This window comes from Microtus oregoni, unplaced genomic scaffold, assembly GCF_018167655.1.
Source record: "Microtus oregoni isolate MIOR12 unplaced genomic scaffold, Mior012 000015F_ref0000493, whole genome shotgun sequence".
NCBI classification, from domain to species: Eukaryota; Metazoa; Chordata; class Mammalia; order Rodentia; family Cricetidae; genus Microtus; species Microtus oregoni.
Window position 1 is genome coordinate 13727950 of NW_024543074.1, and position 23395 is coordinate 13751344.

Consider the following 23395-nt stretch of genomic DNA (forward strand, 5'->3'; position numbering starts at 1 on the left):
TCCTAGAACTCAGTAGGCAAACCAGGCTGGCCTTGAACTCCAACGATTTGCCCTCCCAACTGCTAGGACTAAAGGTGTGGGCCACCACGCCCAGCTAACTTGGCTAATTGTTTATTATTCTTTTTTTTTTTTTTTTTTTGGTTTTTGGAGACAGGGTTTCTCTGTGGCTTTGGAGCCTGTCCTGGAACTAACTCTGTAGACCAGGCTGGTCTCGAACTCACAGAGATCCACCTGCCTCTGCCTCCCAAGTGCTGGGATTAAAGGCGTGCACCACCACCGCCCGGCCTTGTTTATTATTCTTAAAGGCTTAGCTTCAATGAACATTCTTGGAAGCCCCAAATTTCCACTGTGATTCAATAAAACACCCTGGCAAGGACTTCTACCAGGATAAGCCCCACTTAAGGTCATCAAAGTGACCTGAATTCCTTTACCTAGCCTACCTTCTGCACTCCAAGGAAAAGAACACAAAGCCACAAAAAGAGAGACACTCAAGTCAGGCGTGTCAGGAAGAGTGCTGGAATGACTATCTGAAGGGGTCTTTCCTGTCCTTCCAGCAACGAACACTGCAATCTTTCTTGCAAATAGGCACACAGGAAAGTGTCTCTGCTGCTTGATGGCATCAGTTGAGGGTTTACCTGCCGGAGCATCGTGCTTTAGCGTGGGCAGCCAGAGTTGTGTCACAGACACAAGCAGTACTGTCTATCAACCTGGTCATGAGGTCATCATTCCAGCAGACTCAGGTGTGTCGGAATCTCAGCCAAGTCTTCTTGGAACCTGTAGCGTGAGACGGAAGACAAGGGCCACACAGGTGATGGCTTCTCTGGGGTGACTCACTCCTACTCCTCCTACCAAGCAGGAGGCGCCCAAATGAGAATCGGGCAGGCCTGGGCAGAGAGTGAGAGTCTGTGCTTTCCCTTGCTAATCAAGAAGTTAGGAAACTTTGATGAGAGCCTCCAGAGATGACCTGGGATGCCTTCTGGCGTTTCCCTTACAGAAAAAGGCCAGGGGCAGTTTTAAGGAAAGTAAGTGATGGGCTAGTGTTGCAAAATCTTCTGGTTCAGTACGTCGTGAAGAATGAAGACACTGGGGAGAAATAACCTTGGCTCTATCATCACCACTAGACAGAAATACCTTATGTAAACATGTAAATGTAGTCATCAGCTGGTGGAGAATGTGCCTGGAGTCAACTCTATGCTTCTGGGAAGCTCTTTTTTTTTTTTTTTAATATTTATTTATTTATTATGTATACAATATTCTGTCTGTATGCCTGAAAGCCAGAAGAGGGCGCCAGACCTCTTTACAGATGGTTGTGAGCCACCATGTGGTTGCTGGGAATTGAACTCAGGACCTTTGGAAGAGCAGGCAATGCTCTTAACCACTGAGCCATCTCTCCAGCCCTCTGGGAAGCTCTTGTATGAGAAGGGAATCATAGTTCAGTCACTGGATGAGTATGTGACCCCAGAGCAACCCTATCACCCCAAATCCTCACCTTGAAAATAGGGATAGTTAATCTATTTTACTTCGAAAGTTTGTGAAGGTCAATGAGGTCAAGATTTGAAAGCACAGTACAAATCTGATTATCACTGAGTATGAATATTAGCATTACCTAAAGAGTTGATAACCCATTTGGGGTCACTGATCAGGCATGGAAGGTCCACTGCCCAAAAGGTGTGATTGAGATTGGGAACACTCAGGAGGCTGAGGCAGGAAGATCTCAGTTCGAGGCCTGTCTGGGCTACACTGTAAGTAAGACCTTGTCTCAAACAATCGAGGTGAGAGCAGGAGAGAAGAACCCACCTAAAAGGAGGAGCAGCCTGAGGGCAGGATCTGAAAAATGGCAAGCCTCACTCAGACTTGGGCATTCCCAGACCTCAATCCCTGCCTAGAAAGAGGGCTGAGGATGAGGGACATCGAATATGGGTTGATGGATTAACCCTGCTACAGACGTTTTGAGGCTCTGACCACACCTAGCCTTTAAAGAATCAGGTCCAGGGACTTCCATTGGAAACAGGGAGAGGAAAATTCAAACAGAAAAGGGTATCAGGACTGGGCTAGACACCGTCACTCTGTACACTGTACTCCATCACCAGAGGGTCTCTGGAGACTCAGCTGGAAGGCCAACCAGGAGACCACAACAGCGTCGTTAGAATCCAAAGCTCACAACCCTCCTAGAACACGGCGCAGGAGCTCTCTAACTCTCGTTTTCACACAATTGCCAATGGTATACTACCATACCACAGAGTGTAAAATTATGGCCCGTGTTGTTAAGTACCTGTGAGAGAGCTTAGGAAAGGCTGCTTATTACGGTGCAGCGTCAGCTCCCGGCTGAAGCCAAGTCAGATCAGAGCAGTTTCCTCCAGTTCTCCCGGCTCTCTCCTCTCTCGCGGTTACCACCAAGAATTTCTGGGAAGGGCGTGACCACAGTAGACAGAAGGGAGTAATGAATAGGTAAAAGACCAGTCCAAGTCCAAGCAAGTGGCAACCCGATCACAACCCCCTCCTCCTCCGCCCCTGCTTCAGTTAGTTTCTCTTCGGGCAGGAAGGACAGTCGGAAGACTATGAGGGAAATAGATGGGTTAGGGTCTTGGGGGTCCTTCCCTCTTTGCTCCAGATTCCTGGCGGGAACCAGCACTTAAAGCATTGGCAACGCGCCAGCGGTGCCCAGGGCTGGGATGCCACTCGAAGCACCTGGCACTGAGAGAATACGTCCTTCCGGGAAGGTGGATATGACCCTTGTCAAGGGCGCACTTTCCTTACGCCTCTCACTCCGTCCCTGGGTAGGACAAGGAAAGGGACAGAAGTCCAGTCCCGATTAGCCAGAAACAACCCCTTGTGGCCCCCTGCTGGCAAGCTGGAAAGTGACCGTGAAGGTCCTTGTCTAGGGCAAAAGCTGTGCTACCTCCTCCTGAGTTCCCAAGAGGGTAGAAAGAGAAATACTGAATTAGAAGGTGAGGTGCCTCCTTCACGCGTTAGCTCTGAGAGGCACACCCTGGCCTCCCTTACCCCTCCGGCCGTGAGGGGCTTCGGATCTAGGCGGGGAGTGGCACTCACCGGTCCCACGGTCTGGGCGCCCAGCGTGTAGTCCCAACCGGGAAGGTGGGCAGGGTGAGGCGGTGGAAAGAGCCCGGGGAGGGAAGAAAGCAGAAAGAGCGGGAGCACCAAGGAAAGAAAGCCCGCAACTCGGGCTCGTCCGCCCGCGGCCCGCAGCAGCCCCGGCTAAGTGGCCCGGAGCCCGGCGGCTCCTCCCCGGGGGCGGGGCGTGCACACGCGGCGCCGGGCGCACGTGGTCCGTCCCGGACCGCAGGCTCTAGCCGGCGGGCTGCGGGTGAGGCGAGGTCTTTTCAGACCCTGGGGTAAGGTGTGGCGTTTCTGTGGCCTCCCGAGTTCGGTGTGGGTGAGCGTGGCTTCTGGGGGCCCGGGAGCCGGTCTAGGGCAGGTCGCCGTGGCCGAGTCTGACGCGGCCTTCTCGGACCGCCACACGGCTGGGTCTCGAGAGGATCGGAACGAATCCAGCTCAACACACCGAAGGGCGTGGGGAGCCGGCGGGGCGGGGACCGTCGCCATCCCGGGCGGGGGCGCGCGGAATCTGCGGGCCCGGAAGAACAGGCTGTGCCGCGCCGAGCCGGAAGCGTTGCCCGCGAGGCGGAAGCGGAGGGAGCAGGCTGGTGCGGTGGGAGCCTGTTCTGTCAACGCCTAAGACCCTCGGTCCCGGACGGGGCGGGGCTGTGACGAGATCCGTCTGGGAAAGGCCAAAAGAGCAGGGCCACTTACGGTGAGATGCCGATGCCGGGCCCAAGTAGACCCGCGTGGACCACCTCAGGGGCAGTGCACACTGTGCTTTGTATCTGACCGACGGGTGTGTGCCCTCAGTGTGCAACTTTTCAGTATGTGACAGAGGAGAATTTAGGCTGCGGAAAAAGAAACCACGAGCTCTGGCGTGTACACTGCATCCCATCCATTCTGTCCACCTGCCCCTTAATCTGAAAATATGGCCGTGTGTATACGAGGAAAAGAACGTGGCTCTCATGCGTTCACCTCTAGGTGCCAGGACCCTGACTCTAAAATACACTGAACAGTTTTTCTCTCTCTTCCTTCCTGAAGTTTAAAGTCCATAGCAATGCATATGTAGCTTTCTTGAAGATTTTCATAACATATCAGTATATATCACGATGTGCATATAATTATAGCTAAAATTACTTTATATGTAAACATATATGTATGTATGTGGATATATATATATATATATATATATATATATATATATATATATATATAAAGAGAGGGGGAGAGAATGTTATGCTTTGCAATTGGCTCAGAGATTCAGAGCACTGGCTGTTCTTTCCAGAGGTCCTGAGTTCAATTCCCAGCAACCACATAGTCACTCACAATTATCTACAATGAGATCTGGTGCCCTCTTCTGGCCTTCAGGGATACATGCAGGCAGAACACTGTAAACAATCTCTTTTTAAAAAAAGAAATTTATGACTGATGCCATTTGGGATTCATATCCCAGATTTTCTTTCTTTCTTTCTTTCTTTCTTTCTTTGCTTTCTCTCTCCTCTCTCTCTCTCTCTCTCTCCTCTCCTCTCTCCTCTCTCCCTCTCCCTCTTTCTTTCTTTCTTTTCTTTTCTTTTCTTTTCTTTCTGACAGGGTTTCTCTGTAGCTCCAAAGCCTGTCCTGGAACTAGCTCTTGTAGACCAGGCTAGGCTGGCTTTGAACTCACAGAGATCTGCCTCCCGAGTGCTGGGATTAAAGGCGTGCACCACTGCCACCCGGCCAGATTTACTTTCTTAAGGACCAGGTCTGGCTGAGTGTGTGTAGCACACACCTTTTAGCATTTGTGAGGGGGTGGGGCAGAGGTAGGTGGACCCCTTGAGTTCTAGGCTACACAGTGAGACCTTGTTTTAGGAAAAGACAGGGTTTCAGGTAGCCAAGTTGGCTGGGAACTCAGGATGTAAGCAAGAACCATCTTGTGTCTTTAAGTGATGCTTCACCACACCCAGCTTCCAAATGGACTTTCTTTTTTTTTTTTTAAGATTTGTTTATTATGTATACAACTTTCTGCCTCCACACGCCAGAGGAGGGCGCCAGATCTCTTTACAGATGGTTTGGAGCCACCATGTGGTTGCTGGGAATTGAACTCAGGACCTCTGGAAGAGCAGACAGTGCTCTTAACCACTGAGCCAGACTTTCGTTTTAAGTTTGCCTTATAGTGAAGATACAATTTTGTACCAGAGATTTCATACTCTTCTTTCTTTTTTGTTTTATTTTTCTAGACCGGGTTTCTCTGTAGCTTTGGAGCCTATCCTGAAACTAGCTCTTGTAGACCAGGCTGGCCCCAAACTCAGAGATCCACCTGCCTCTGCCTCCTGAGTGCTAGGACTAAAGGTGGGCCATCATCACCTGGTGGGCATAAACTCCTGTTCTGCCCACATGTATGTACGTGTGAGGGTGTCAGATCTGGAAATAGAGTTACAGACAGTTGTGAGCTGCCATGTGTGTGCTGGGAATTGAACCTGGAACCTCTAGAATAGCAGCCAGTTACCTGTTGAGCCATCTCTCCATCCCCTAAACTTATGTTCTGAAGCCAAGAAATATTTACTGACTTTACAGCAATATTGTTTCCCTCAAATCCATTCTTTTGTATCATTTTCACAGGAAGAAACAAAATGTCTCAAAAGCAGATGAAGGAAGCTTTTGTCAGTAACCTCAACGGGACCAGCGTGCTAGAAGTAACTCAGGGCTTGTGCTTCCCTGCATTCTGTATCCTGTGTCGGGGCCTTTTGATCATTTTCTCACAGCACGTGTGTTCTTTCTCACACAGCTGGATCACACGCTTCTTCATGGACTTTGTTGTCCTTGTAGTCCCCTTGGTGATCACTTTGACTCTGCTGTCTCCGTTTATCCTACTTGAGAATCTCACTGCAATTGCCTGTGGGGCATGGCTGTTGTATCAGATATACCAGAGGAGGACTTGCCACGCCAAAGTGCCTGCTCAGAAAGTCTTTGCAAACTTCTTGCAAATCAGCCTAGAATCAGAGTACAGTCCAGCCGTCACTTATTACCGGGTCATTAATAGTGTGTTTACTGCTATTGCCATTTTGGCTGTGGATTTCCCACTGTTCCCTAGAAGATTTGCCAAAACCGAGCTTTATGGGACAGGGGCAATGGATTATGGAGTAGGTGGCTTTATTTTTGGGGCTGCCATGGTTTGTCCAGAGATTAGAGGGAAACATGTAGAAGGGTCCAGATTTAATTATCTTAGAAAATCTCTGTATTCTGTCTGGCCCTTAGTTGTCTTAGGAATGGGACGGTTAGTCATTTTAAAATCCATAGGCTATCAGGAACATTTAACTGAGTATGGTGTTCACTGGAATTTTTTCTTTACTATCGTAGTTGTGAAATTAGTAACATCACTTCTTTTGATTATTTTTCCTTTGAATAAGTCCTGGATTGTGGCTGTTAGCATTACTGTGTTATACCAGCTAGCTCTTGACTTTACTCCACTCAAGAGGGTAATTTTGTATGGCACTGATGGTAGTGGCGCGAGAGGTGGTTTACTCAATGCCAACCGGGAAGGCATAATTTCCTCTCTGGGGTATGTGGCAATCTACATGGCTGGCGTGCAAACAGGGTTGTATGTGCTTAAGAATAGAACACACATCAGAGACTGGATAAAAGGGACTTGTTGTATTCTCTTAGTGGCTGTTAGCTTTTTCATTTCTCTTTATATAGTTCAAGTGAATGTAGAAGCCGTATCTCGTAGAATGGCCAATTTAGCCTTTTGTGTGTGGGTGGTTGCTTCTAGCCTGATGCTTCTTAGCTGTCTGTTACTGAGTGATATAATTTTGAGTTTTGCCAAATTTCTAATTAAAGGGGCTCACGTACCATGTTCTTGGAAACTTACACAGTTGCCTGCTACAAATAAAAAACATTCCAAACCTCTAATCCTAGAAGCTGGGAAAAAAGAGCCCAGTCTTTGTTTAATCACAGCTCTGAACAGAAACCAGCTCTTTTTTTTCTTACTGTCAAATGTAACAACTGGTCTCATTAACCTGACAGTGGATACACTGCACAGTGGTGCCTCCTGGACTTTAGTTGTGCTTGGTATTTATATGTTTACCAACTGCTTAGTTATCTATCTACTTGATTTACAAGGTAAAACCACAAAGTTTTGGTGATGAATTTGTAGTCTATATATTTGAACAGCATTATTTTAGTGGAGGAGAATAAATGTGAAGGAAATGTGCTCTCAGCAATCCAGTCCTTTTTTTTTTTTTTTTTTTTTGAAGCAGATTCCATCTCTTTAAAAATTGCCCATGGGGAAGACCACATGGGGGCTGGGGGATAGGACACTAGCTGGAAGCATGGCCTGGCCTACAAGGGTGATGGGGGGCGTGGATCTGGCCTCACTGTGGCCACTGGTGAAGATGGAGATGAGCTGGTCAGCCTCAGCAAAGACTGGGAGCAGCGGTCGAGGGAAAGACGTGCGGTGGATGTGAAGCACCGTCCCTGAGGCAGGCTCACAGAAGACCAGCTCTCCTGCTTGGAGGTCCGGCAGCACGCCCAGTTGTGCTGGGTACCGAAACAACACCAGAGGCTCATGCTGCCCATTGTGTGAGAAATGGAACTCTTGATCATAACGGGAGAAGACCCAGGAGAAGGCATTGTGGTCCAGGCGGCAGTTCCTACCAGAACCCTTTCAAGGCAGCTGGGCCGAGGCTACACCCACTTTATAAGCACAACTGTGTTGAACATTCACTATCCAGGCATGGAGTCCGGCCGGAAGGTGGTGGCTGCCAAGGCCTTAGGCCAGAGGTCAAAGAGCTCTGGGTCGTCTGAGCAGGCATTGGACCTCTTGGCACTGAAGGTCAGGGTCCTTCGATCTTCAGACAAATGCAACAAGGGGTTGACAGTCCTTTCATTGACATGCACCTCCTCCATGCCTGAGAGAGACCCGAGACCCGATGTTGCCCAGAGCTGAGTCAGTAGTGGGCTCCAAGCACTCTTCTCGTTAAAGCTTAATTTGTCCGACTCCTGGGGATCCAAAATGCCCTCTGCTTCCTCAGCTCTCTCAACAATCTCGTGTACCTTCTGAATACGCTGGAGGTCATCCAGATGGGTGAGCATGCCCACCAGGCTGGTATGGAGGGTGTCCAGCTTTTTCAATGCCTCAGTCCAATGTGCCCGCTGAGTCAGGATACTCTGGTGAGCTCGCTCCTCTTCCCTGAGCACTTGCTCCAGCAATCACTGTTCCTCAGGCTCACACAGGTTCCTCACCAGGCTCAACCTCTGGATAACCAGCTCCCTCGCTGCACTAGCCATGCTCACTGCTTCTGGTTCTTCCCTTGCAGGACCTCCACCACATTCTTGGTGATGCCAGCGCTCTGTAACTGCGGCCTCTAACATTGGTCCACAATCTTGTTTCGCAGCTCCTCAGTGGATGCGGTGCCCATCACAGCAGCTGCCCAACCTGACGCAGGCGGCGCATACCGCATACCAGCCATCTCTTGAAGAGGCAGAACCCGCTCAGAGGTTCTCTGTGCTCGGAACAGAACTGGTCCGGCTCTGATTCCAGCCGGATCCCAGCCGGGGTTCCTGCCCCAGCCCTGGCCGGGACTCTGGCTCCGAGGTGGAGGCGTCCACGGACCTGGCTGAGAGCTAGACACTGCGCGCTCCACTCGCAGGTGCTGGGGACGTGGTTTCTTTTTTCAGTAATCCAGTCTTAATCATATTTTATTATAAAGTTTCAATCCTCTATGAGAGAAATTAAAGTTTATTTTTTTTTCTTTTGAGGAAGATTCTTGCTACTGTACCTGGATGTGTAATACATTCGGACATTGTGTAAAACAAACTAACAGAAGTAGTGAAAGGCTTTAATCACAGAGCATGGGAGGCAGAGACAGGCAGATCTCTGGATCTCTGTGAGTTCCAGGCCAGACTGATATGCATGTTGAGTTTCAGGACAGCAAGGGCTGTGTCGAGAGACCCTCAAGAAAAAAAAAGTGAAACAAAGTCTTGTGACTTACTGGAACTTATGTCAGTATTTTTAAAGACCTTGTTCACAGGATTTCATTTTGTCTGGAGCTCACTGTGGTACTTGTACCTCAGCCTCAGCACTGGGATTTCAGGCATGAGCCACCACACCTAACCTGTCGGTAGTTTTGACACTGGAAAATGGAGGGTGGGATTTTTTACTTTCTATATATCATTCCATTGTATTTGTGATTGTTTGTATGAATATATAATTGTAAAATTTTTGTGTTACATGATGTTTACATTAAGATATTTATGAATTGTCATTTAAAAATTTTGTATGTGTGTATATTTTGTCTACATCTATGTACATCACAGGTGTGCATAGCTCACAGAGGCCAGAAAAGGGGGTTAGATACCTTGGGACTGGAGTTACAAATAGTTGTGAGCTGCCATATATGAGTGCTAGGAATTGAACCTGGGACCTCTGGAAGAGAAGCAAGTGCTCTGAATCACTAAGCCATTTTTTATTCCACTTCCTTTATTTCATTTAATTGGGAATCTCACTATGTGTGCTGATCTGGAACTCAATCTGTAGACCAGGCTGTCCTCAAATTCATAGAGATCCGCCATCCTTTGCTTCCTGAGAGTTCGAATCAAAAGTATGTACCACCATGACTAGAAAATACAGATTTTCAATATATCTTTTTTAAGTTTTCTTTTTATTAAATTTATTCCTTTCTTACTTATGTGTGTTTTGCCTGTATGCACGTATCTTTTGCCTGTATGTATACCACAAGCATGCGTAGTGCCTGAATGGATTAGAAGAACATTTGCTCTCCTGGCACTGAGTCATGGATGTTTATAAATGACTATGTGGGTATTGGGAATCGAACCTGGGTCCTCTGCAGGACTAACAAGTGCTCTTCACCATTCGAGCCATTCCTCCTACTCCTTCGAGATATATATATATATATATATATATATATATATATATATATATATATGTATGTAGTGTGGGATGTAAACTGGAGAAACAGGAAGGGACCAGAGAAGGCAGCCACAACTATGGGAAAGAGAATCAAGAAAATCTTGGTGGCACACGCCTTTAATCCCAGCACTTGGGAGGCAGAGGCAGGCAGATCTCTGTGAGTTCGAGACCAGCCTGGTCTACAAGAGCTAGTTCCGGGACAGGCTCCAAAACCACAGAGAAACCCTGTCTCGAAAAACCAAAAAAAAAAAAAAAAAAAAAAAAAAGAAGAAAGAAAGAAAATCTGTGAGAAATGAAATCTTCAAGCATATAATCTAATAAAAATATGGTTACATTAAGGCTTAGTAGTCTGCTGAGAACTGGAATGGTTTGAAATTTTCAAGCAGATCATTCAGTTGTTAAGTCTAAAGGTTTAAAAATCACAGGGTCTTTAGTTTCCAGTTCTGATGTCCAATGTGTATATTATTTCTTTTGGTTTCTTGAGATAATCTATGTAGCCTTGGCTGGTCTGGAACTGTGTAGGCCAGTCTGGACTCAAACTAATGGAGATCCATCTGCTCTGAAGTGCTGGAATTAATGGTGGGTGCCACCATACTTGGTCAATGTATATATTTTAAGGCAGGTATAATACTGGCCAGCTGTGGTGACACAAACCTGTAATCCTAGGACTTGGAAGATCGAGATCAGAGGATCAGGAGTTAGTTAAAGGCCAGTCTCAGCTCCATAGCTGGTTTCAAAGACATCAGAAATGACTGCTGGCCGGTGTGTTTAATTTGGTATTTAATGTAAATACACTAATTGTTAAATGTGTTTTGTTTACTTCAACTTTTTGATGGCTAATTTTGTGTTAAGATGACTTTGTATTTGGTGACTGCAATTACATTATATTTCAATTAAAAAGTATGACTTTTGAAATTTAACCAATAAGAGTACAGTATGTAAATTAACATGACTAGGAAAGTGGATTGATTTTTCTGCTGTGTCACAGTACCAGTAACCACAGTTTTATCTGTTGGGGCAGCCAGAAGGCAGAGTAGCTCAACTGCTACATTTGTTTAGAGAAAGTAGTTATCCTATGACTTTTCTTTTGTCTTTTTTTTTTAATATTTATTTATTTATTTATTTATTTATTATGTACACAATATTCTGTCTGTGTGTATACCTGCAGGCCAGAAGAGGGCACCAGACCCAATTATAGATGGTTGTGAGCCACCATGTGGTTGCTGGGAATTGAACTCAGGACCTTGGGGAGAGCAGGCAATGCTCTTAACCACTGAGCCATCTCTCCAGCCCCCTTCTTTTGTCTTTTTGAGATGGTTTTTCTCTGTAGCTTTTTGTCCTGGAACTTTCTCTCTACACCACAGAGCTAAACCTGCCTCTGCCTCCCATGTGCTGGGATTAAAGGTGTGTGCCACTACTACCTGGCGTATTCTATGACGTAATGAACATGTGTCATGTGGATGTGGTCGGTTGCTTTTTTGTTAATAACTTTTTTTTTTTAAAGACAGGGTGTCACTGTATAGGACCAGCTTAGAACTCACTGAGATCTGATCTACCTGCCTCTGCCTCTGGAATGCTGGGATGTGCCTCCACAATTGGCACTTTTCTTATTTATTTTTGTCCTATTTATTTTTATGGTATTTATGTACTTATTTTTGTGGTACTAGAGACCGAACCTTGGGCGTTGAGCCTGCTAGGCAAGTGTTCTACCATTATATTCTCAGCCCTCCATACTTTTCTAGTCTCACTAAGTTAATATTTTTGACAACTAATTACAGGTATTAACTAAAAAGGACAAAGTCTACATTGTTTTTCCCATCTTGTAATTCCCAAGGTCCTAAAGAAAGGCTAATGAATTCATAAAATCAGAATTAGTTGGCAAGACTCCCTCTGATTTATTGTTTTTCAGCGGAGAAAGATCATCCAACAATGATTTACTGAGCTCTAATGTGTCAGGTACAGGTGCCGGGAATACAGACAAAGTCTCCGTCTTTGAGGAACTTACATTTATTTTTTAAAAATATCTAATATATTTGTTTATTATTATTTTGAGATAGGGTCTGTGCAATCCAAGCTGGCTTCAAATTTATGGTAAACTCCCTGCCTTGGCCTCTCAGGTGCTGGAATTGCAGGTATGTACTACCACACTGGGCTTGTGTTTTTATTTTTAATTGCTAAAACAGAACTTCCTACTGTCAGATCATGAAAAGAAAAATACAACTTAGATTCTCAGACATACTAATTTAAATAACAGTCTGCCACTGATTCTACTGCCGTATCAAATAATATAGCCTATAATTACAGCGAAAACAGAAGGTATTCTAGCTACACAACTGCTATTTTCTTCATAGCTTGTTCTTTGCTAGTACCTGGTCTGTATTTAGTAGTGAAAATTAAAGCTAGCGGCTATAAATGTATTGGCTCAATATTGGTTACCAAGCATAACCTAAAATTCAAATGATCTAAGGCAGGCACATGGATTATAATAGTTGTAGATATAAACACAAGATTCTCTGAAAATATTCATATTTTTACTGTGTACTTGAACCTGTGAGGTGCATGCAACTGCAAAGACATATGCTTACTGGAGTTAAGCTATGGCTCACACTTCTGCTTTTAGTATGGCCCAAAGACATATTTACTAGATAATCACACCTTTGGGAACACAATGGCTCTTCCAGTTTATTATGTCACCTACCCTAACAGTGACCACATAATGTCATAAGTCAACATGGCTAAGGATGCACTGTGGGTTTTTTTTTGTTGTGACTTTCAAAGACTTCATGTGATGATCAAAATACCTTTTAAAAGTCAGTAACAATAGCGTTAGCCTATTTACCAGGAAATATTAGATCTATCCTTAAGATCAGACAATTATACGAGCAGCGATTGGATTTATCGTTAAAACAATCAAGACGAAACAATTCCCATCGTTCAGGCTTTAAAACGGACCTCCTCAGAGTAGGACCTGAGAACGCGGCAGCGGGCCTAGAGTGCAGAGGAATTGTCTTTACAACAAACAGCTTTGGTTCTCGGAAGATGGTCAGACGGAAGGGCCTTTGGCCGCTACCAGTACTTTGCCCAAGAGAGTCCCTAAGTTAATATTAACTCAAGAGTTCCTCTGGTCAGAACGTACACATAGACTACCGTTCAACTTTGTCTCTATTTGTAACAGCAAATTCGGCACGTATCCATCTTCTCGGAGATCTTCCCGTAAGACAGCCGGCTCCGGGTCAATCAGGGTAGCAGAGCCTGTTCCTCCAATCTTCCAGGGGTGAAAGTCCGACTGTGTCAAATCCTGGAAACCATGGCCAGATGTCTTTCCACTGCCTGTTCTCATTGACCTCGACAGCCTCAGCTCCTCACCACTACCTAAGTCCTATCTGGGCCCGGACCCATGCTGTCCACTCAGACTGGGCGCTTTTCACCCTTCCGCCCTGGGGAGAACAGATCCTAGTTCGGCACGGACAGACACCAGACTACCCTGCTCGGCCTGCCTACTGGCTCGATTTCGTGCTCATTTTGATAAATCCGGGGCACCGCGCCGATCAGCCCGCGCGATGGCACAGGGAGTTCCCCCCACCACGACACGCAGATTTCGAAAGTCCGGACCCGAGAGAGGCGGCTGCGGTCTCGCGAGAAGAGGCAGGCCCCGCCCGGAGTTCGCGGCCCCTCCCGGCCCCACCCTCCCCACGTCCCCCGCCCTCCCTCCCACACTCCCCGTGGCGCGAGCGGCTGACTGAGCCTGGAGAGGAAACGGCATTCGCAGCCGCGCTCCCGCCCAGGCCGGCCCTGACGCGGGCCTCGTCAGCCGGTAACGGGGAGCAGAGGTGGGGGTTAGGGAGGCGTCCACGAAGTCAGTGAAGGTCAGAACCAAGAGCCCTCCTCCGACCCGGGTGAGGAACCGGTCTGAGCTTGCCCCCACCCCCGAACTCTGCAGAGCCGAGGCGGGGTCGACCCCTCCCAGGGGCGGGGTGGCGCCGGGCAACTGCAGCCCAGGGTCCCCCGCCTGGGCGGGGCGCTCCGAGCGGGGGAAGGGGTCAGCGGCTGGGTGCGGGCATGGGCTGTAGAGCCGAGGCGGGAATGAGCTCCTGGAACCCCGACTTCCGAGCTGGGCGGGGACGTCCCGGGGCCAGCAGGTCCTTTCCGCCTCTCCTTTGGACCCTGACTGGAGGCCAGCGGGCGGAGGGGTGGGTGGGGGAGGGCAGGCGGCGCGAGGGGGCGGGTCCCGGCGCTGCGGGCCACTGATTGGCCGAGCGCGTGTGGAATCGGGTGATGGGAAACGCAGCGCGGCTCTCCCGTCCTCTCTTGCTCCGCGCCCCCCCCTTTTCCCCCGTGGCGAATGTGCTGCGAGGTGGCGGGTGCTTACGCTCGCGGGGTTTGGCTGTTGCAGGCAGGAGCTGGGAGGAGGCGGCAGCGGCAGGAGCAGCGGCGGCGGCGGCGGCGGCGGCGGCAGCGGCAGCTGGGAGGAGGTGGTGACGGTGGCAACGGCAGCGTCGGGGACGATGGCGCGACTGGTGGCAGTGTGCAGGGACGGGGAGGAGGAGTTCCCCTTCGAGAGGAGGCAGATTCCCCTCTACATAGACGACACCCTCACGGTGAGCGGGCCGGGCCGGGCTGGGCCCGCTGCTGCCCTGGCAGCTGTTTCCCCTCCTCCCCCTCCCCCAGGCCGAGCGCTGCGCACTGGAGAAAGAGTGTGTTGCAACTCCTAGGCGAGGCCGCCTTCTCTCCGACAGGCCCCACAAACTCGCCTTTGCAGGGAGCCCCTCGGTCCCCTTGGCGGGCCCCGAGCCCAGCGCCCCGGACGCACTTTGACGTCCTCGCCCCAGGTCTTCCTCCCTTTCGGAACCCTGGACCTTTACTCCTTCCTTGGAGACGCTGCTTTGCCGAAGCACGCGACCGGGAGAAGGGTTGAAGGAGCTGGGCGTTTAGGGCCTACCCCCTACAGAAACCACGTACCCTCCGGGAGGCCTAATTATCTGGAAATGTCGCAGCTGCACTGCTACCGGTGTATTTTCTAGTTTAACACTGTAGCTATCACGACAGGGCAGAGGGACATTCTCTTGCACACTGAAGATTCCACTAAAATGTTTTGATTTCCTTATACGTCTCGGATTGCCTCGTATATTATAGTTGTGGAAATGATTGTGTTAAGCCGTGACTTTTCAAAATAGGCCTTCTTGGCTTTTATTTAGTTCACAAGTAACCTTTTTTTAAAAGACCAAATTATTGAATGTGTAAACGTAGTATGGGGGTAGAGACAAACGTGGGCGGCTCGTTGTTTGAAGACTTGGTGTTAGTATACCATTGCCGATCCTCTCCACCCTGTGTTACAGTACTATTTCCTCTAAAAGGAAATGGCAGAAATTTTGAGTTGATTCTGAGCAGGAAATGAGTGCAGTTAGTTGCCACGGTTTAAGAAATGAAATGAACCCTTTCTGAACAAGTTTTGAAATCTGCATTTTGTTGCTGACACTCTTGGATTATACACTCACCGGTTGTTCTGATGTATATGTCTCTCCATCTTCTAACCTTTGGCTTTTTTGCCTTTCAAGGGCAGATCCCTATCTTCCTGAAAATTTTTTTTGCAGGTATCTAGAAGGTTTTAACATTTTATATAAAATGCAAGTCATTGTAGAGATGTCAGTGTGTGCCTTTCTTTTTGCCAGTCTCAGTTAAGAGCTGCAGCATTTTTAAAGGATTAGCAGAGCTATTGACTGCTTCACTTTGACGGAACTTTGCAAGGGAAAGCATGTTTTTTTTTTTTTTTCCTTTTTACTTCTAATGAGACTTGGTAGAATGATTTGACTTGACATAAAGTAGAATTTATGTTGTATATATTGTTTGTGGTTTCTTATTTTCTTGCATTATAACTATAATGGGTTTGTATTTAAAATAGTTAAAAAAAACAAACTAGAACACCGACCAATGAAATGATTTCTTTCTCAGTGAGACAACATGTGATCGTAGCTCATCTGTTATTTACCTTCTGCCCCCTTCAGTGTATAACCTTCTGAAACACTGTTTGATATCAACCTTTTGTGTGCACGTGCATTTTTTCTTAATCCTGAGGTTTGAATATTACTTTTGAATAATGGTATGAAAAACAGGAAACACCAATGTAAATTTTGTGTATTACAAATTTTAAGGCAACTCACTTTCACATAACCACCTTTAATGTGAATGCAGTAATTAATTGACACATTATAAATTTATAAAGCACTTAAAATGGACAGTATGTGCTGCATTCTTAGCGAACACCTTCTGTTATTTAAGATAAAGTATTTCATAGATAAACTTCTATTGTGTTTTAGTGTCACACTGCTTTTGCCTTGTACTGGGTGTCTTGAATTTTGCTTATTGTATTATAGACTTGTTACAAAGACATAATTTAAGCTTAAATATCTCAAAATAATAGGTATACATTTTCCTTGCTTAGGAATGGATTTTTGTCATTAAGAAATGAATTTTGTTAGTTTGTGTTGGAAACTTGTGCACCATCATTGAATGCTGTTAATAAATTAATGTTAGTGAAAATTCACTTAAAGCTATGCCATATTTAGGGACTCAGGCTTCTTTCCAAGATCATTCTCAATCCCAGTTAAAGGGATAATGCAGAACAAAACACCTGTTGGGAGGGAAGTGGGAAGAGGAAGCAGAGGTACGAGTTCTGTGTTGGTTCATTGATATTGGATAGCAGTATATGCCCTGAAGGTTAGCTTGGTTTGATCTTTGTTCCTAGGGACCCAAAGGGGGAACCTTGTGATCTTTGAGTAAATGGTTTTAGGAATCTTGTTTGCAGATAGAGGTTAGTCTAGTTACAATGCTTGAAATTTACATCATTTTTAGCAGAAATAGTAAAAATTTTATTCTTAGTTAAAACTGGTGATTTTAACTGGGCGGTGGTGGCGCATGCCTTTAATCCCAGCACCAGGGAGGCAGAGGCAGACAGATCTCTGAGTTCGAGGCCAGCCTGGTCTACAAAGCAAGTCCCAGGACATCCAGGGCTGTTCATTCAGAGAAACCCTGTCTTGAAAAACCAAAAAATAAATAATAAAACTGGTGGTTTTTAATTTAGGTTAATAAAGTAAAATTAAGGTATTTGTACGTGAACAAGCCTCTTTTTTTTTTTTTCTTTTTTTGGCTGTCCTGGAACTTGCTCTGTGGACAAGGAGAACTCAGATACTCGCCTGCCTCTGCTTCCTGAGTATTAGGTCTAAAGGTGTGAGCCACCACAGCCCATTTTAGAAGCTTCTTTTGTTACATGCTGTATTCAACATTTAAAGGGTTCCTGTGGTACTTCAGTGGTTTTGAACTATACAGGTGTAGAAGGGATCAGTCCTAAGTAACTAAGTAAACTTATCAATTTATACACAATTTAGGAAAGTATCAGGTTGTGTAGCTATAGTATTTTAGAAGTATAAAATAGTTGACAGAAAGAATGCAGGTTTTATTTTAGACATTATCTTTGTAGAATTAGTTTCTTTCAACGAGATTAAAAATATTTTTATTTTATGTGTATGTGTGTGCGCGCCTGAGTGTATGTATATGCACCATGTGTGGGCAGGAGCCTGAGGGGATCAGCAGAGGCATTAGATCCCCCAGGAACTGCAGTCCTCTGCAAGAGCAGTGTACACTCTTAACTGTTGAGCTATCTCTTCTTCTTCCTCGTCAGCAAGATTTGAAAAGGGGGTAAATAAAATTAAAAGATGCAGTTCTTATCAAATCTTAACAGATAACCACAAAACAAATTACTCTGTCTCAGAGAGAAGCAGCATTAGAGTTCATTCTAGTTATCACTACACACAGGCAAAGTTGAGCTACACTGTTCGGAACATTTTATACTCTCCTTTTTAAAAAATCTATGTATACGTTTATTTATTGTTTGTTGTTGTGTATGCCATAGTACATTTGTGGGAGTCAGAGGACAGTTGTCTTCCACTGTGGAGGTTTGGGGATGGAAGGCAGGTTGTCAGGCTTGACAGCAAGCACTTTTACCTACTAAGCCATTTTGATTGGCCTGCTCATATCTCAGCCTCTCAACTGGTATGACTGAAGATGTGTACCACTGCTTTTGTTGTGTTTTTAATGGTTGTATAAGTTGTATAATACTCCATAATGTCCTTCCATGAAGTCTGGCTGCTAATTTTTGCTATGAATAATGCTGTAGGAATATGGACAGTGCATTGAGCCATTAATTTTCCTTCCCTTGGGCTTTTGGAAATATACTTCCTGAAGGATTAGAATGTTTTACAAGTTTCTTGATTCATACTGTCAAATTACTACAGCATTTCTAGAAGACATTTTAATTCAAATTGATCCAAACAAACTGTAAACTGGGGTGACAGAATGGCTTAGTGGATAAAAGGTGGTTGCTGCCACATGATTTGAGTTCCATTCTTGGGACATATGTGGTAGGAGGGAACAACTGTCTTCTGCAAGTTGTCCTGACTTCTAAACGAGCATCTCTGGCATGCATATATGCCCCCCCCCATACAAAGTAATAAATGGACTAGAAATTGGTAGCAGTTTTCAACTGAGCCTAAAAAGAAGAAAATGTTAACACTGGGGAATTAATAGTTTATCATTTGCTACAAGTATTTAGTGTTTTCTTTCAGCTCGCTAATATTTAACTTTCCTGGGGGTGATGCATGTTAAAAATAGTTTTATGAGTAGTGACACAAGAGAGCAAAACAAAAATAACATTAATTTTGATAAATACAAACATAATTTCTTTGGTTAGAGCTCATGAGAATAGTCTGAAACCATTTTTTTTTTTTTTGTGGTCAGGTAAAACTGGGACAGATGCTTAAGAGTGAAAGTCACTAATGGATGCAATAAACTTTACAAAGCAGTAATTGCTGCGCAATGACTTGTTCTATTTTTGGATGGCTCTGGATAGGTATCCTCATCATGCAGCTGAACACTGAACACTAATGATTCCTCTGTGAAACCGCACCTCAAGTACTTTACAGGGCTGTCTTCCTTAGGTAACCTAGAATCTAAGATTAAGTCAAGGAAGTGGTTTGAAAGGATGGAGAAAATAGTGCTAGTGGCCTCTTTGCCTTCTACTTTTCTTACTGTTCTCTTAAAACATTGTCATATACTAGTTGACCAAAAAACAATACAAATAAAAGCTGTTACCCTAAATGTTTGAAAGGCGAGGTTGAGGTAGTTATTTATTTAGGACAGAACCTTTGGCTCAAATGAATGTTCAAGAGAATAGAAAGTATCCAGTTCAGGAAGGGGTCTGTGATGGATTTGATTTTTGACATTTATGCTGCTTGGTAAGAGACTTGACACCTGTATATTCGTTATTTTTTTCTTTTCCTTGGTATGTGTAGCATACGTATGTGTGTTTTACTGGTGTTTGAACCCAGTGTCTCCCATATGCTGTGCAAATGCTCTCTCCTGGAGCAAACATCCCCATCCCTTTAACGAAGTTTTTATTTTTATGTATGTTGTTGTTTTGCCTACATGTATATCTATGAACCATGTGTATGTCTGGTGCTTTTGTCAGCCAGAAGAGGAGGTCTGATCACTTAAAACTGGAGTTACAGATAATTAATTGTGAGCCCACTGTGTGTATGTTGGGAATCAAAACTGCTCTTCTGGAAAGAGCAGCTCCTAACTCCTGAGCCATCTCTCAATTGCCAACACCATCTTCCCCTTTAAATTTTGAGTTGTGGCTTCAATAAGATGGCCAGGCCATCCCAAACCTCTTTTAAAAACTGTGTTTATTTGTACATGTGTTTATGTGTATAAGCATGCGTATTTCACCCATGCCCATGTAAGTGGAGGTCAGAGGACAACTTGGAGTTGTTTGTCTCCTAACGTGGGTCCTAGGGATTGAACTTGGGTCATCAGTCTTTGCAGCAATGCTTTATTTAACATGCTGAGCCATCTTGATCTTGATGGCCCTGGCTGAACTATTGATCCTTTTTCTTTAGCTTCATAAGCCACTGAATGATTGTAATTTTTAAAAGGTTGGTTGATAGGTCTTAATGTTTGGCTCTCTGCCTTCCACCTAGTTTTATTTTTGTTGTATTCTGGAGCCTAAACCCAGGACTGCTCATATTAAACAAGTGCTATACTCCAGATCATAAGTCTTGCTTGACAGCTAAATTTCTTATATTTAAACCCTGTGAGGTGATTCTAAAAGAATGTAGGTTAATTGAACTTTTCAGTGCTGGGGCCAATCCTAGGGCCTTGTTCATGGTAGGCAAGGAGCCACATTCCTCGCCTGTTAGCTATTTTCAGTTTAGTTTTCAGGACCAGAATTTCTTAGTGATGATGGTCATGAAGTAGGGGATAAGGTAGGTTTTTCTGTGTAGCCCAGGCTGTCCTCAAACCCATGATTTTCCCGCCTTAGTCTTTGTGTGCTGAGATTATAAGTGTGCCATCATGTCTAGCTTGGACCAGGGTTTTCAGTACCAGGATTATTACTTTAAAATTTGAGTAAATTTGATTACATTAAGTATAGTGGACAACATACATTGTTAGATATTTTGCTTGTTAATTAAAGTGATTCTCGCCAGGCGATGGTGGCACACGCCTTTAATCCCAGCACTCAGGAGGCAGAGGCAGGCGGATCTCTGTGAGTTTGAGACCAGTCTGGTCTACAGAGCTAGTTCCAGGACAGGCTCCAAAGCCACGGAGAAACCCTGTCTTGAAAAACCAAAACCAAAAAAAAAAAAAAAATTAAAATGATTCTCAAGAGATTATTTAGGGCTTCAGCATTAGCTCAGTGACTTCAGTTTTACTTAGTAGTGTTAGTAAAGGTGATATCATAGTACTTAGAACACACCTAATAAGTATTGAAGCCGCAGGGTCGTTACCACCATGAATTGGGGCTAGTAAAGAGATGGCTGAAAAGATAAAGGAGAAACAAGGTATTGCGATGGATAAACTTAAAAATTGGGTAATTGAGACTTAAAACAGTGAGGTTTGGACATTTTCTATATACTTATTGAAGAAGAAACTTTGTAAACTAAAAACTATTGAGATGATGCAGTCTTGCAAGGTGATAAAATTACTGTAGAATTAGAAGCAGGAAACAATGACTTCCCCTTGTTAATAAGTCGTATATGTACTACTTGCAAAGGAACCCTCACAGTGTCTCATGACTGTAATCTCGGCATGTGGGAGGTGGAGGTAGAAGGATCAGGAGTTCAAGACCAGCTTTGGTAGCATCAGACCCTATCTTAACTGAAACAAATACAGAAGAAATATGTTTGGAAAAGATATGAACATGTAAGAAAAAATGTCATATGTTATCCATACAGCAACTTTTTTTCTTGTAAGATAAAGCTATATGCATGCAAAGTTGTCTATGTAGTTTTGAATTTGTGAAACTGAAATCCTCTGGATGTTTAATTTCTTTTGCTTCATATAACAGTATTCTTTTATCACATTCAGAAAAAAATAAAAACTGCGTGTATTTTCTCTATTGAAGCCTTCATTATTGTTAGAGCGACCATGTTTTTAATCATTCTTAATATGAAAAGAAGAAAATAATAGTCATCTCTGTTAAAGAAGCAGATCCTCATGGTGCTAGTTGGAGGAGAGGGTTTTTTTCTTCTTTTTTTTTTTTTTTTTTTTTTTTTGACAGTGACTCAAGTAGCCTATCTCCACTGAGCCAAAGATGACCTTGAACTTCTAACCTTCCTGCTTTTCCTTAAATTCTGGAATTATATGCCTATATACACATGAGGATGTGTGCAGTGCTAGGGTTTGAGTCCAGGGTTCTGTACGTGTTAGGCAAGCACATATCTAATGTATACCCCCATCCTTCCAGATCTTTTTAAGGCAACATTCACCAAAGTTTGCTGTTGTTTTTGCCTTAAACAATGCTCTTTATCTTGACCCCTTTTTTTTTTTTTTTTTTTTTTTGGTATATAGGAATCTGAGGCCCTTGTTATCTGGAGTTTGTCCTTGTGTAGGGTTTGATATCTTTTACATACATTGTTTCAGTTAAGATAGGTATAAAATATATAGTATATGAATGTTTTACTCACATGTATCTGTGTACCACTTGTGTGCCCGGTCCCCTCAGATGTTAGAAGAGGGTGTTGGATCCCCCGAGATTGGAGTTATAGACAGTTGTGAGCCATCATAATGGGTGCTCGAATGGGTGTTCCTTTGTAAGAACAAATTTGCATTATTATCTGCCTAGCTGTGTTTCTAGTCCTGTACATGTTTTTGAAGACGTACATTGTCACATTTCTGATACATCTTACAGTTAAACTCTTTCCTTGGTCATATATAATTTTATGTACATACTTACACGTGTGTATGTGTGTTGTGTGTGAGTATGTGTACATGATGAGTATTATACCATCAGAATAAGAGGCACTGGATCCCCTTGGAATTGGAGTTGTAGGCATTTGAGTTGCTTGATGTTAGTGCTGGGAATGTAAAGGTCCCCTGGAAGGGCAGTTTGTGCTCCTACCAACTGAGTCATCTCTCCAGTCCTCCCTCCACTTAATGGATTTTAAAATCTGTAATGTCATTGATCAGTGAAATCACTAATCCCTGTCATCACACACTGAAGCTTCCTAAAATTCCTCAGGGCATCCATTTTCATCATAGGTAGAACCTTTACTAAATGCTCGATACTATGTTCTATGTTACATAGATTTTGTTTTTGAGGGAATTAAACTCAGAGCCTTCAGTAGGTTCTGTAGTACTAGCTAGGCTAGTACTCTACTACTAAGTTAATATCTCAACTCAAAGTATGTTTTAGTTTGGTATTTCCCCCCCAAAATTTTTACGTTTATTTGTGAGGGTAGAGGATGGGGCAGATATGCCACAGTGAACATGTAGAGGTTAAAAGATAATTTGTAGAGATTTATTCTCTTCCTTTCATCCTTTGGGTTCCAGGGCTCAAATTCAGATGATCAGGCTTGTGGCAAGCACCTTTACCCATGTGAGCCAGGTCACTGACCCTCATATGTATTTTAACAAACATGAGTCTTTTAGAGTCCATAGTTAAAGGGCGCTAACTATATTGGTTTACCTACTAAATATTATTCACCATTGCCACTTTAGAAAATACAACTTAATTCTTACAACTGCCGTATTAAGTAGGTATTAAAGTTATTACTTAATCTTATTTTACAATTAAGGAAATAGACAGGTTAAATAACTTGAGAGTCTTAGCATAGATACTAAGTGACAGAGCCTGGATTCCAACTGTGTGTTTGAGTTCAGTGTCTTTGTTTCCTATTGGCCATATTGTGTCTGACTTTAGGCCAGCAAGGTAGTTCAGTGGGTAAAGGTACTGTCTACCAAGACTGGAAAATTGAGTTTGATCACCAAGGTCCATTTGGTAGAATTAAAGTTGATTCCTGCAAAGTATCATCTTACTGAATGCATGTGTGTGCATTCATACACATATACTAAATTTAAAAATAGAAAAGCTTGTAC

The 23395-nt window shown here is 44.4% G+C and overlaps 3 protein-coding genes and 1 pseudogene across 10 annotated transcripts in view; 2 read left to right on the forward strand and 2 right to left on the reverse strand.

Annotated features, from left to right (window-relative positions):
* Window positions 1-3216, reverse strand: part of Myo19 (myosin XIX) — a 32113-nt gene extending 28897 nt beyond the window's left edge. For 2 of the 3 annotated variants that reach the window (XM_041665821.1, XM_041665819.1), the window contains exons 1-3: window positions 3052-3216; window positions 2273-2403; window positions 636-774 (exon numbers count right to left, since the gene is read on the reverse strand). In XM_041665821.1, the coding sequence (XP_041521755.1) occupies window positions 636-647 (12 nt within the window). In that variant the 5' untranslated portion in view covers window positions 648-774; window positions 2273-2403; window positions 3052-3216. The remainder of the gene's footprint in view (window positions 1-635; window positions 775-2272; window positions 2404-3051) is intronic. The other variant, XM_041665820.1, reaches the window with a different exon arrangement.
* Window positions 3217-3278: 62 nt separating this feature from the next.
* On the forward strand, window positions 3279-7288 carry Pigw (phosphatidylinositol glycan anchor biosynthesis class W). 2 transcript variants are annotated; one of them, XM_041665824.1, is made up of 2 exons: window positions 3279-3353; window positions 5659-7288. In XM_041665824.1, the coding sequence occupies exon 2, from the start codon at window positions 5670-5672 to the stop codon at window positions 7179-7181; it is 1512 nt and encodes a 503-aa protein (XP_041521758.1). In that variant the 5' UTR covers window positions 3279-3353; window positions 5659-5669; the 3' UTR covers window positions 7182-7288. The 2 variants fall into 2 exon arrangements, with proteins under 2 accessions (XP_041521758.1, XP_041521757.1); XM_041665823.1 differs by lacking the exon at window positions 3279-3353 and adding an exon at window positions 3371-3772.
* Window positions 7289-7306: 18 nt separating this feature from the next.
* LOC121456202 lies at window positions 7307-8833 on the reverse strand (annotated as a pseudogene).
* Window positions 8834-13723: 4890 nt separating this feature from the next.
* Window positions 13724-23395, forward strand: part of Ggnbp2 (gametogenetin binding protein 2) — a 38122-nt gene continuing 28450 nt past the window's right edge. For 2 of the 5 annotated variants that reach the window (XM_041664062.1, XM_041664063.1), the window contains exon 1: window positions 14367-14565. In XM_041664062.1, the coding sequence (XP_041519996.1) occupies window positions 14473-14565 (93 nt within the window). In that variant the 5' untranslated portion in view covers window positions 14367-14472. Of the gene's footprint in view, window positions 13864-14336; window positions 14566-23395 lie in introns of those variants that run through there. The other 3 variants (XM_041664065.1, XM_041664066.1, XM_041664061.1) reach the window with 3 other exon arrangements.

Bases quoted from the DNA above. Each gene is read 5' to 3' on its own strand.
- Pigw (XM_041665824.1), top strand. From the start codon at position 5,670: ATGTCTCAAAAGCAGATGAAGGAAGCTTTTGTCAGTAACCTCAACGGG.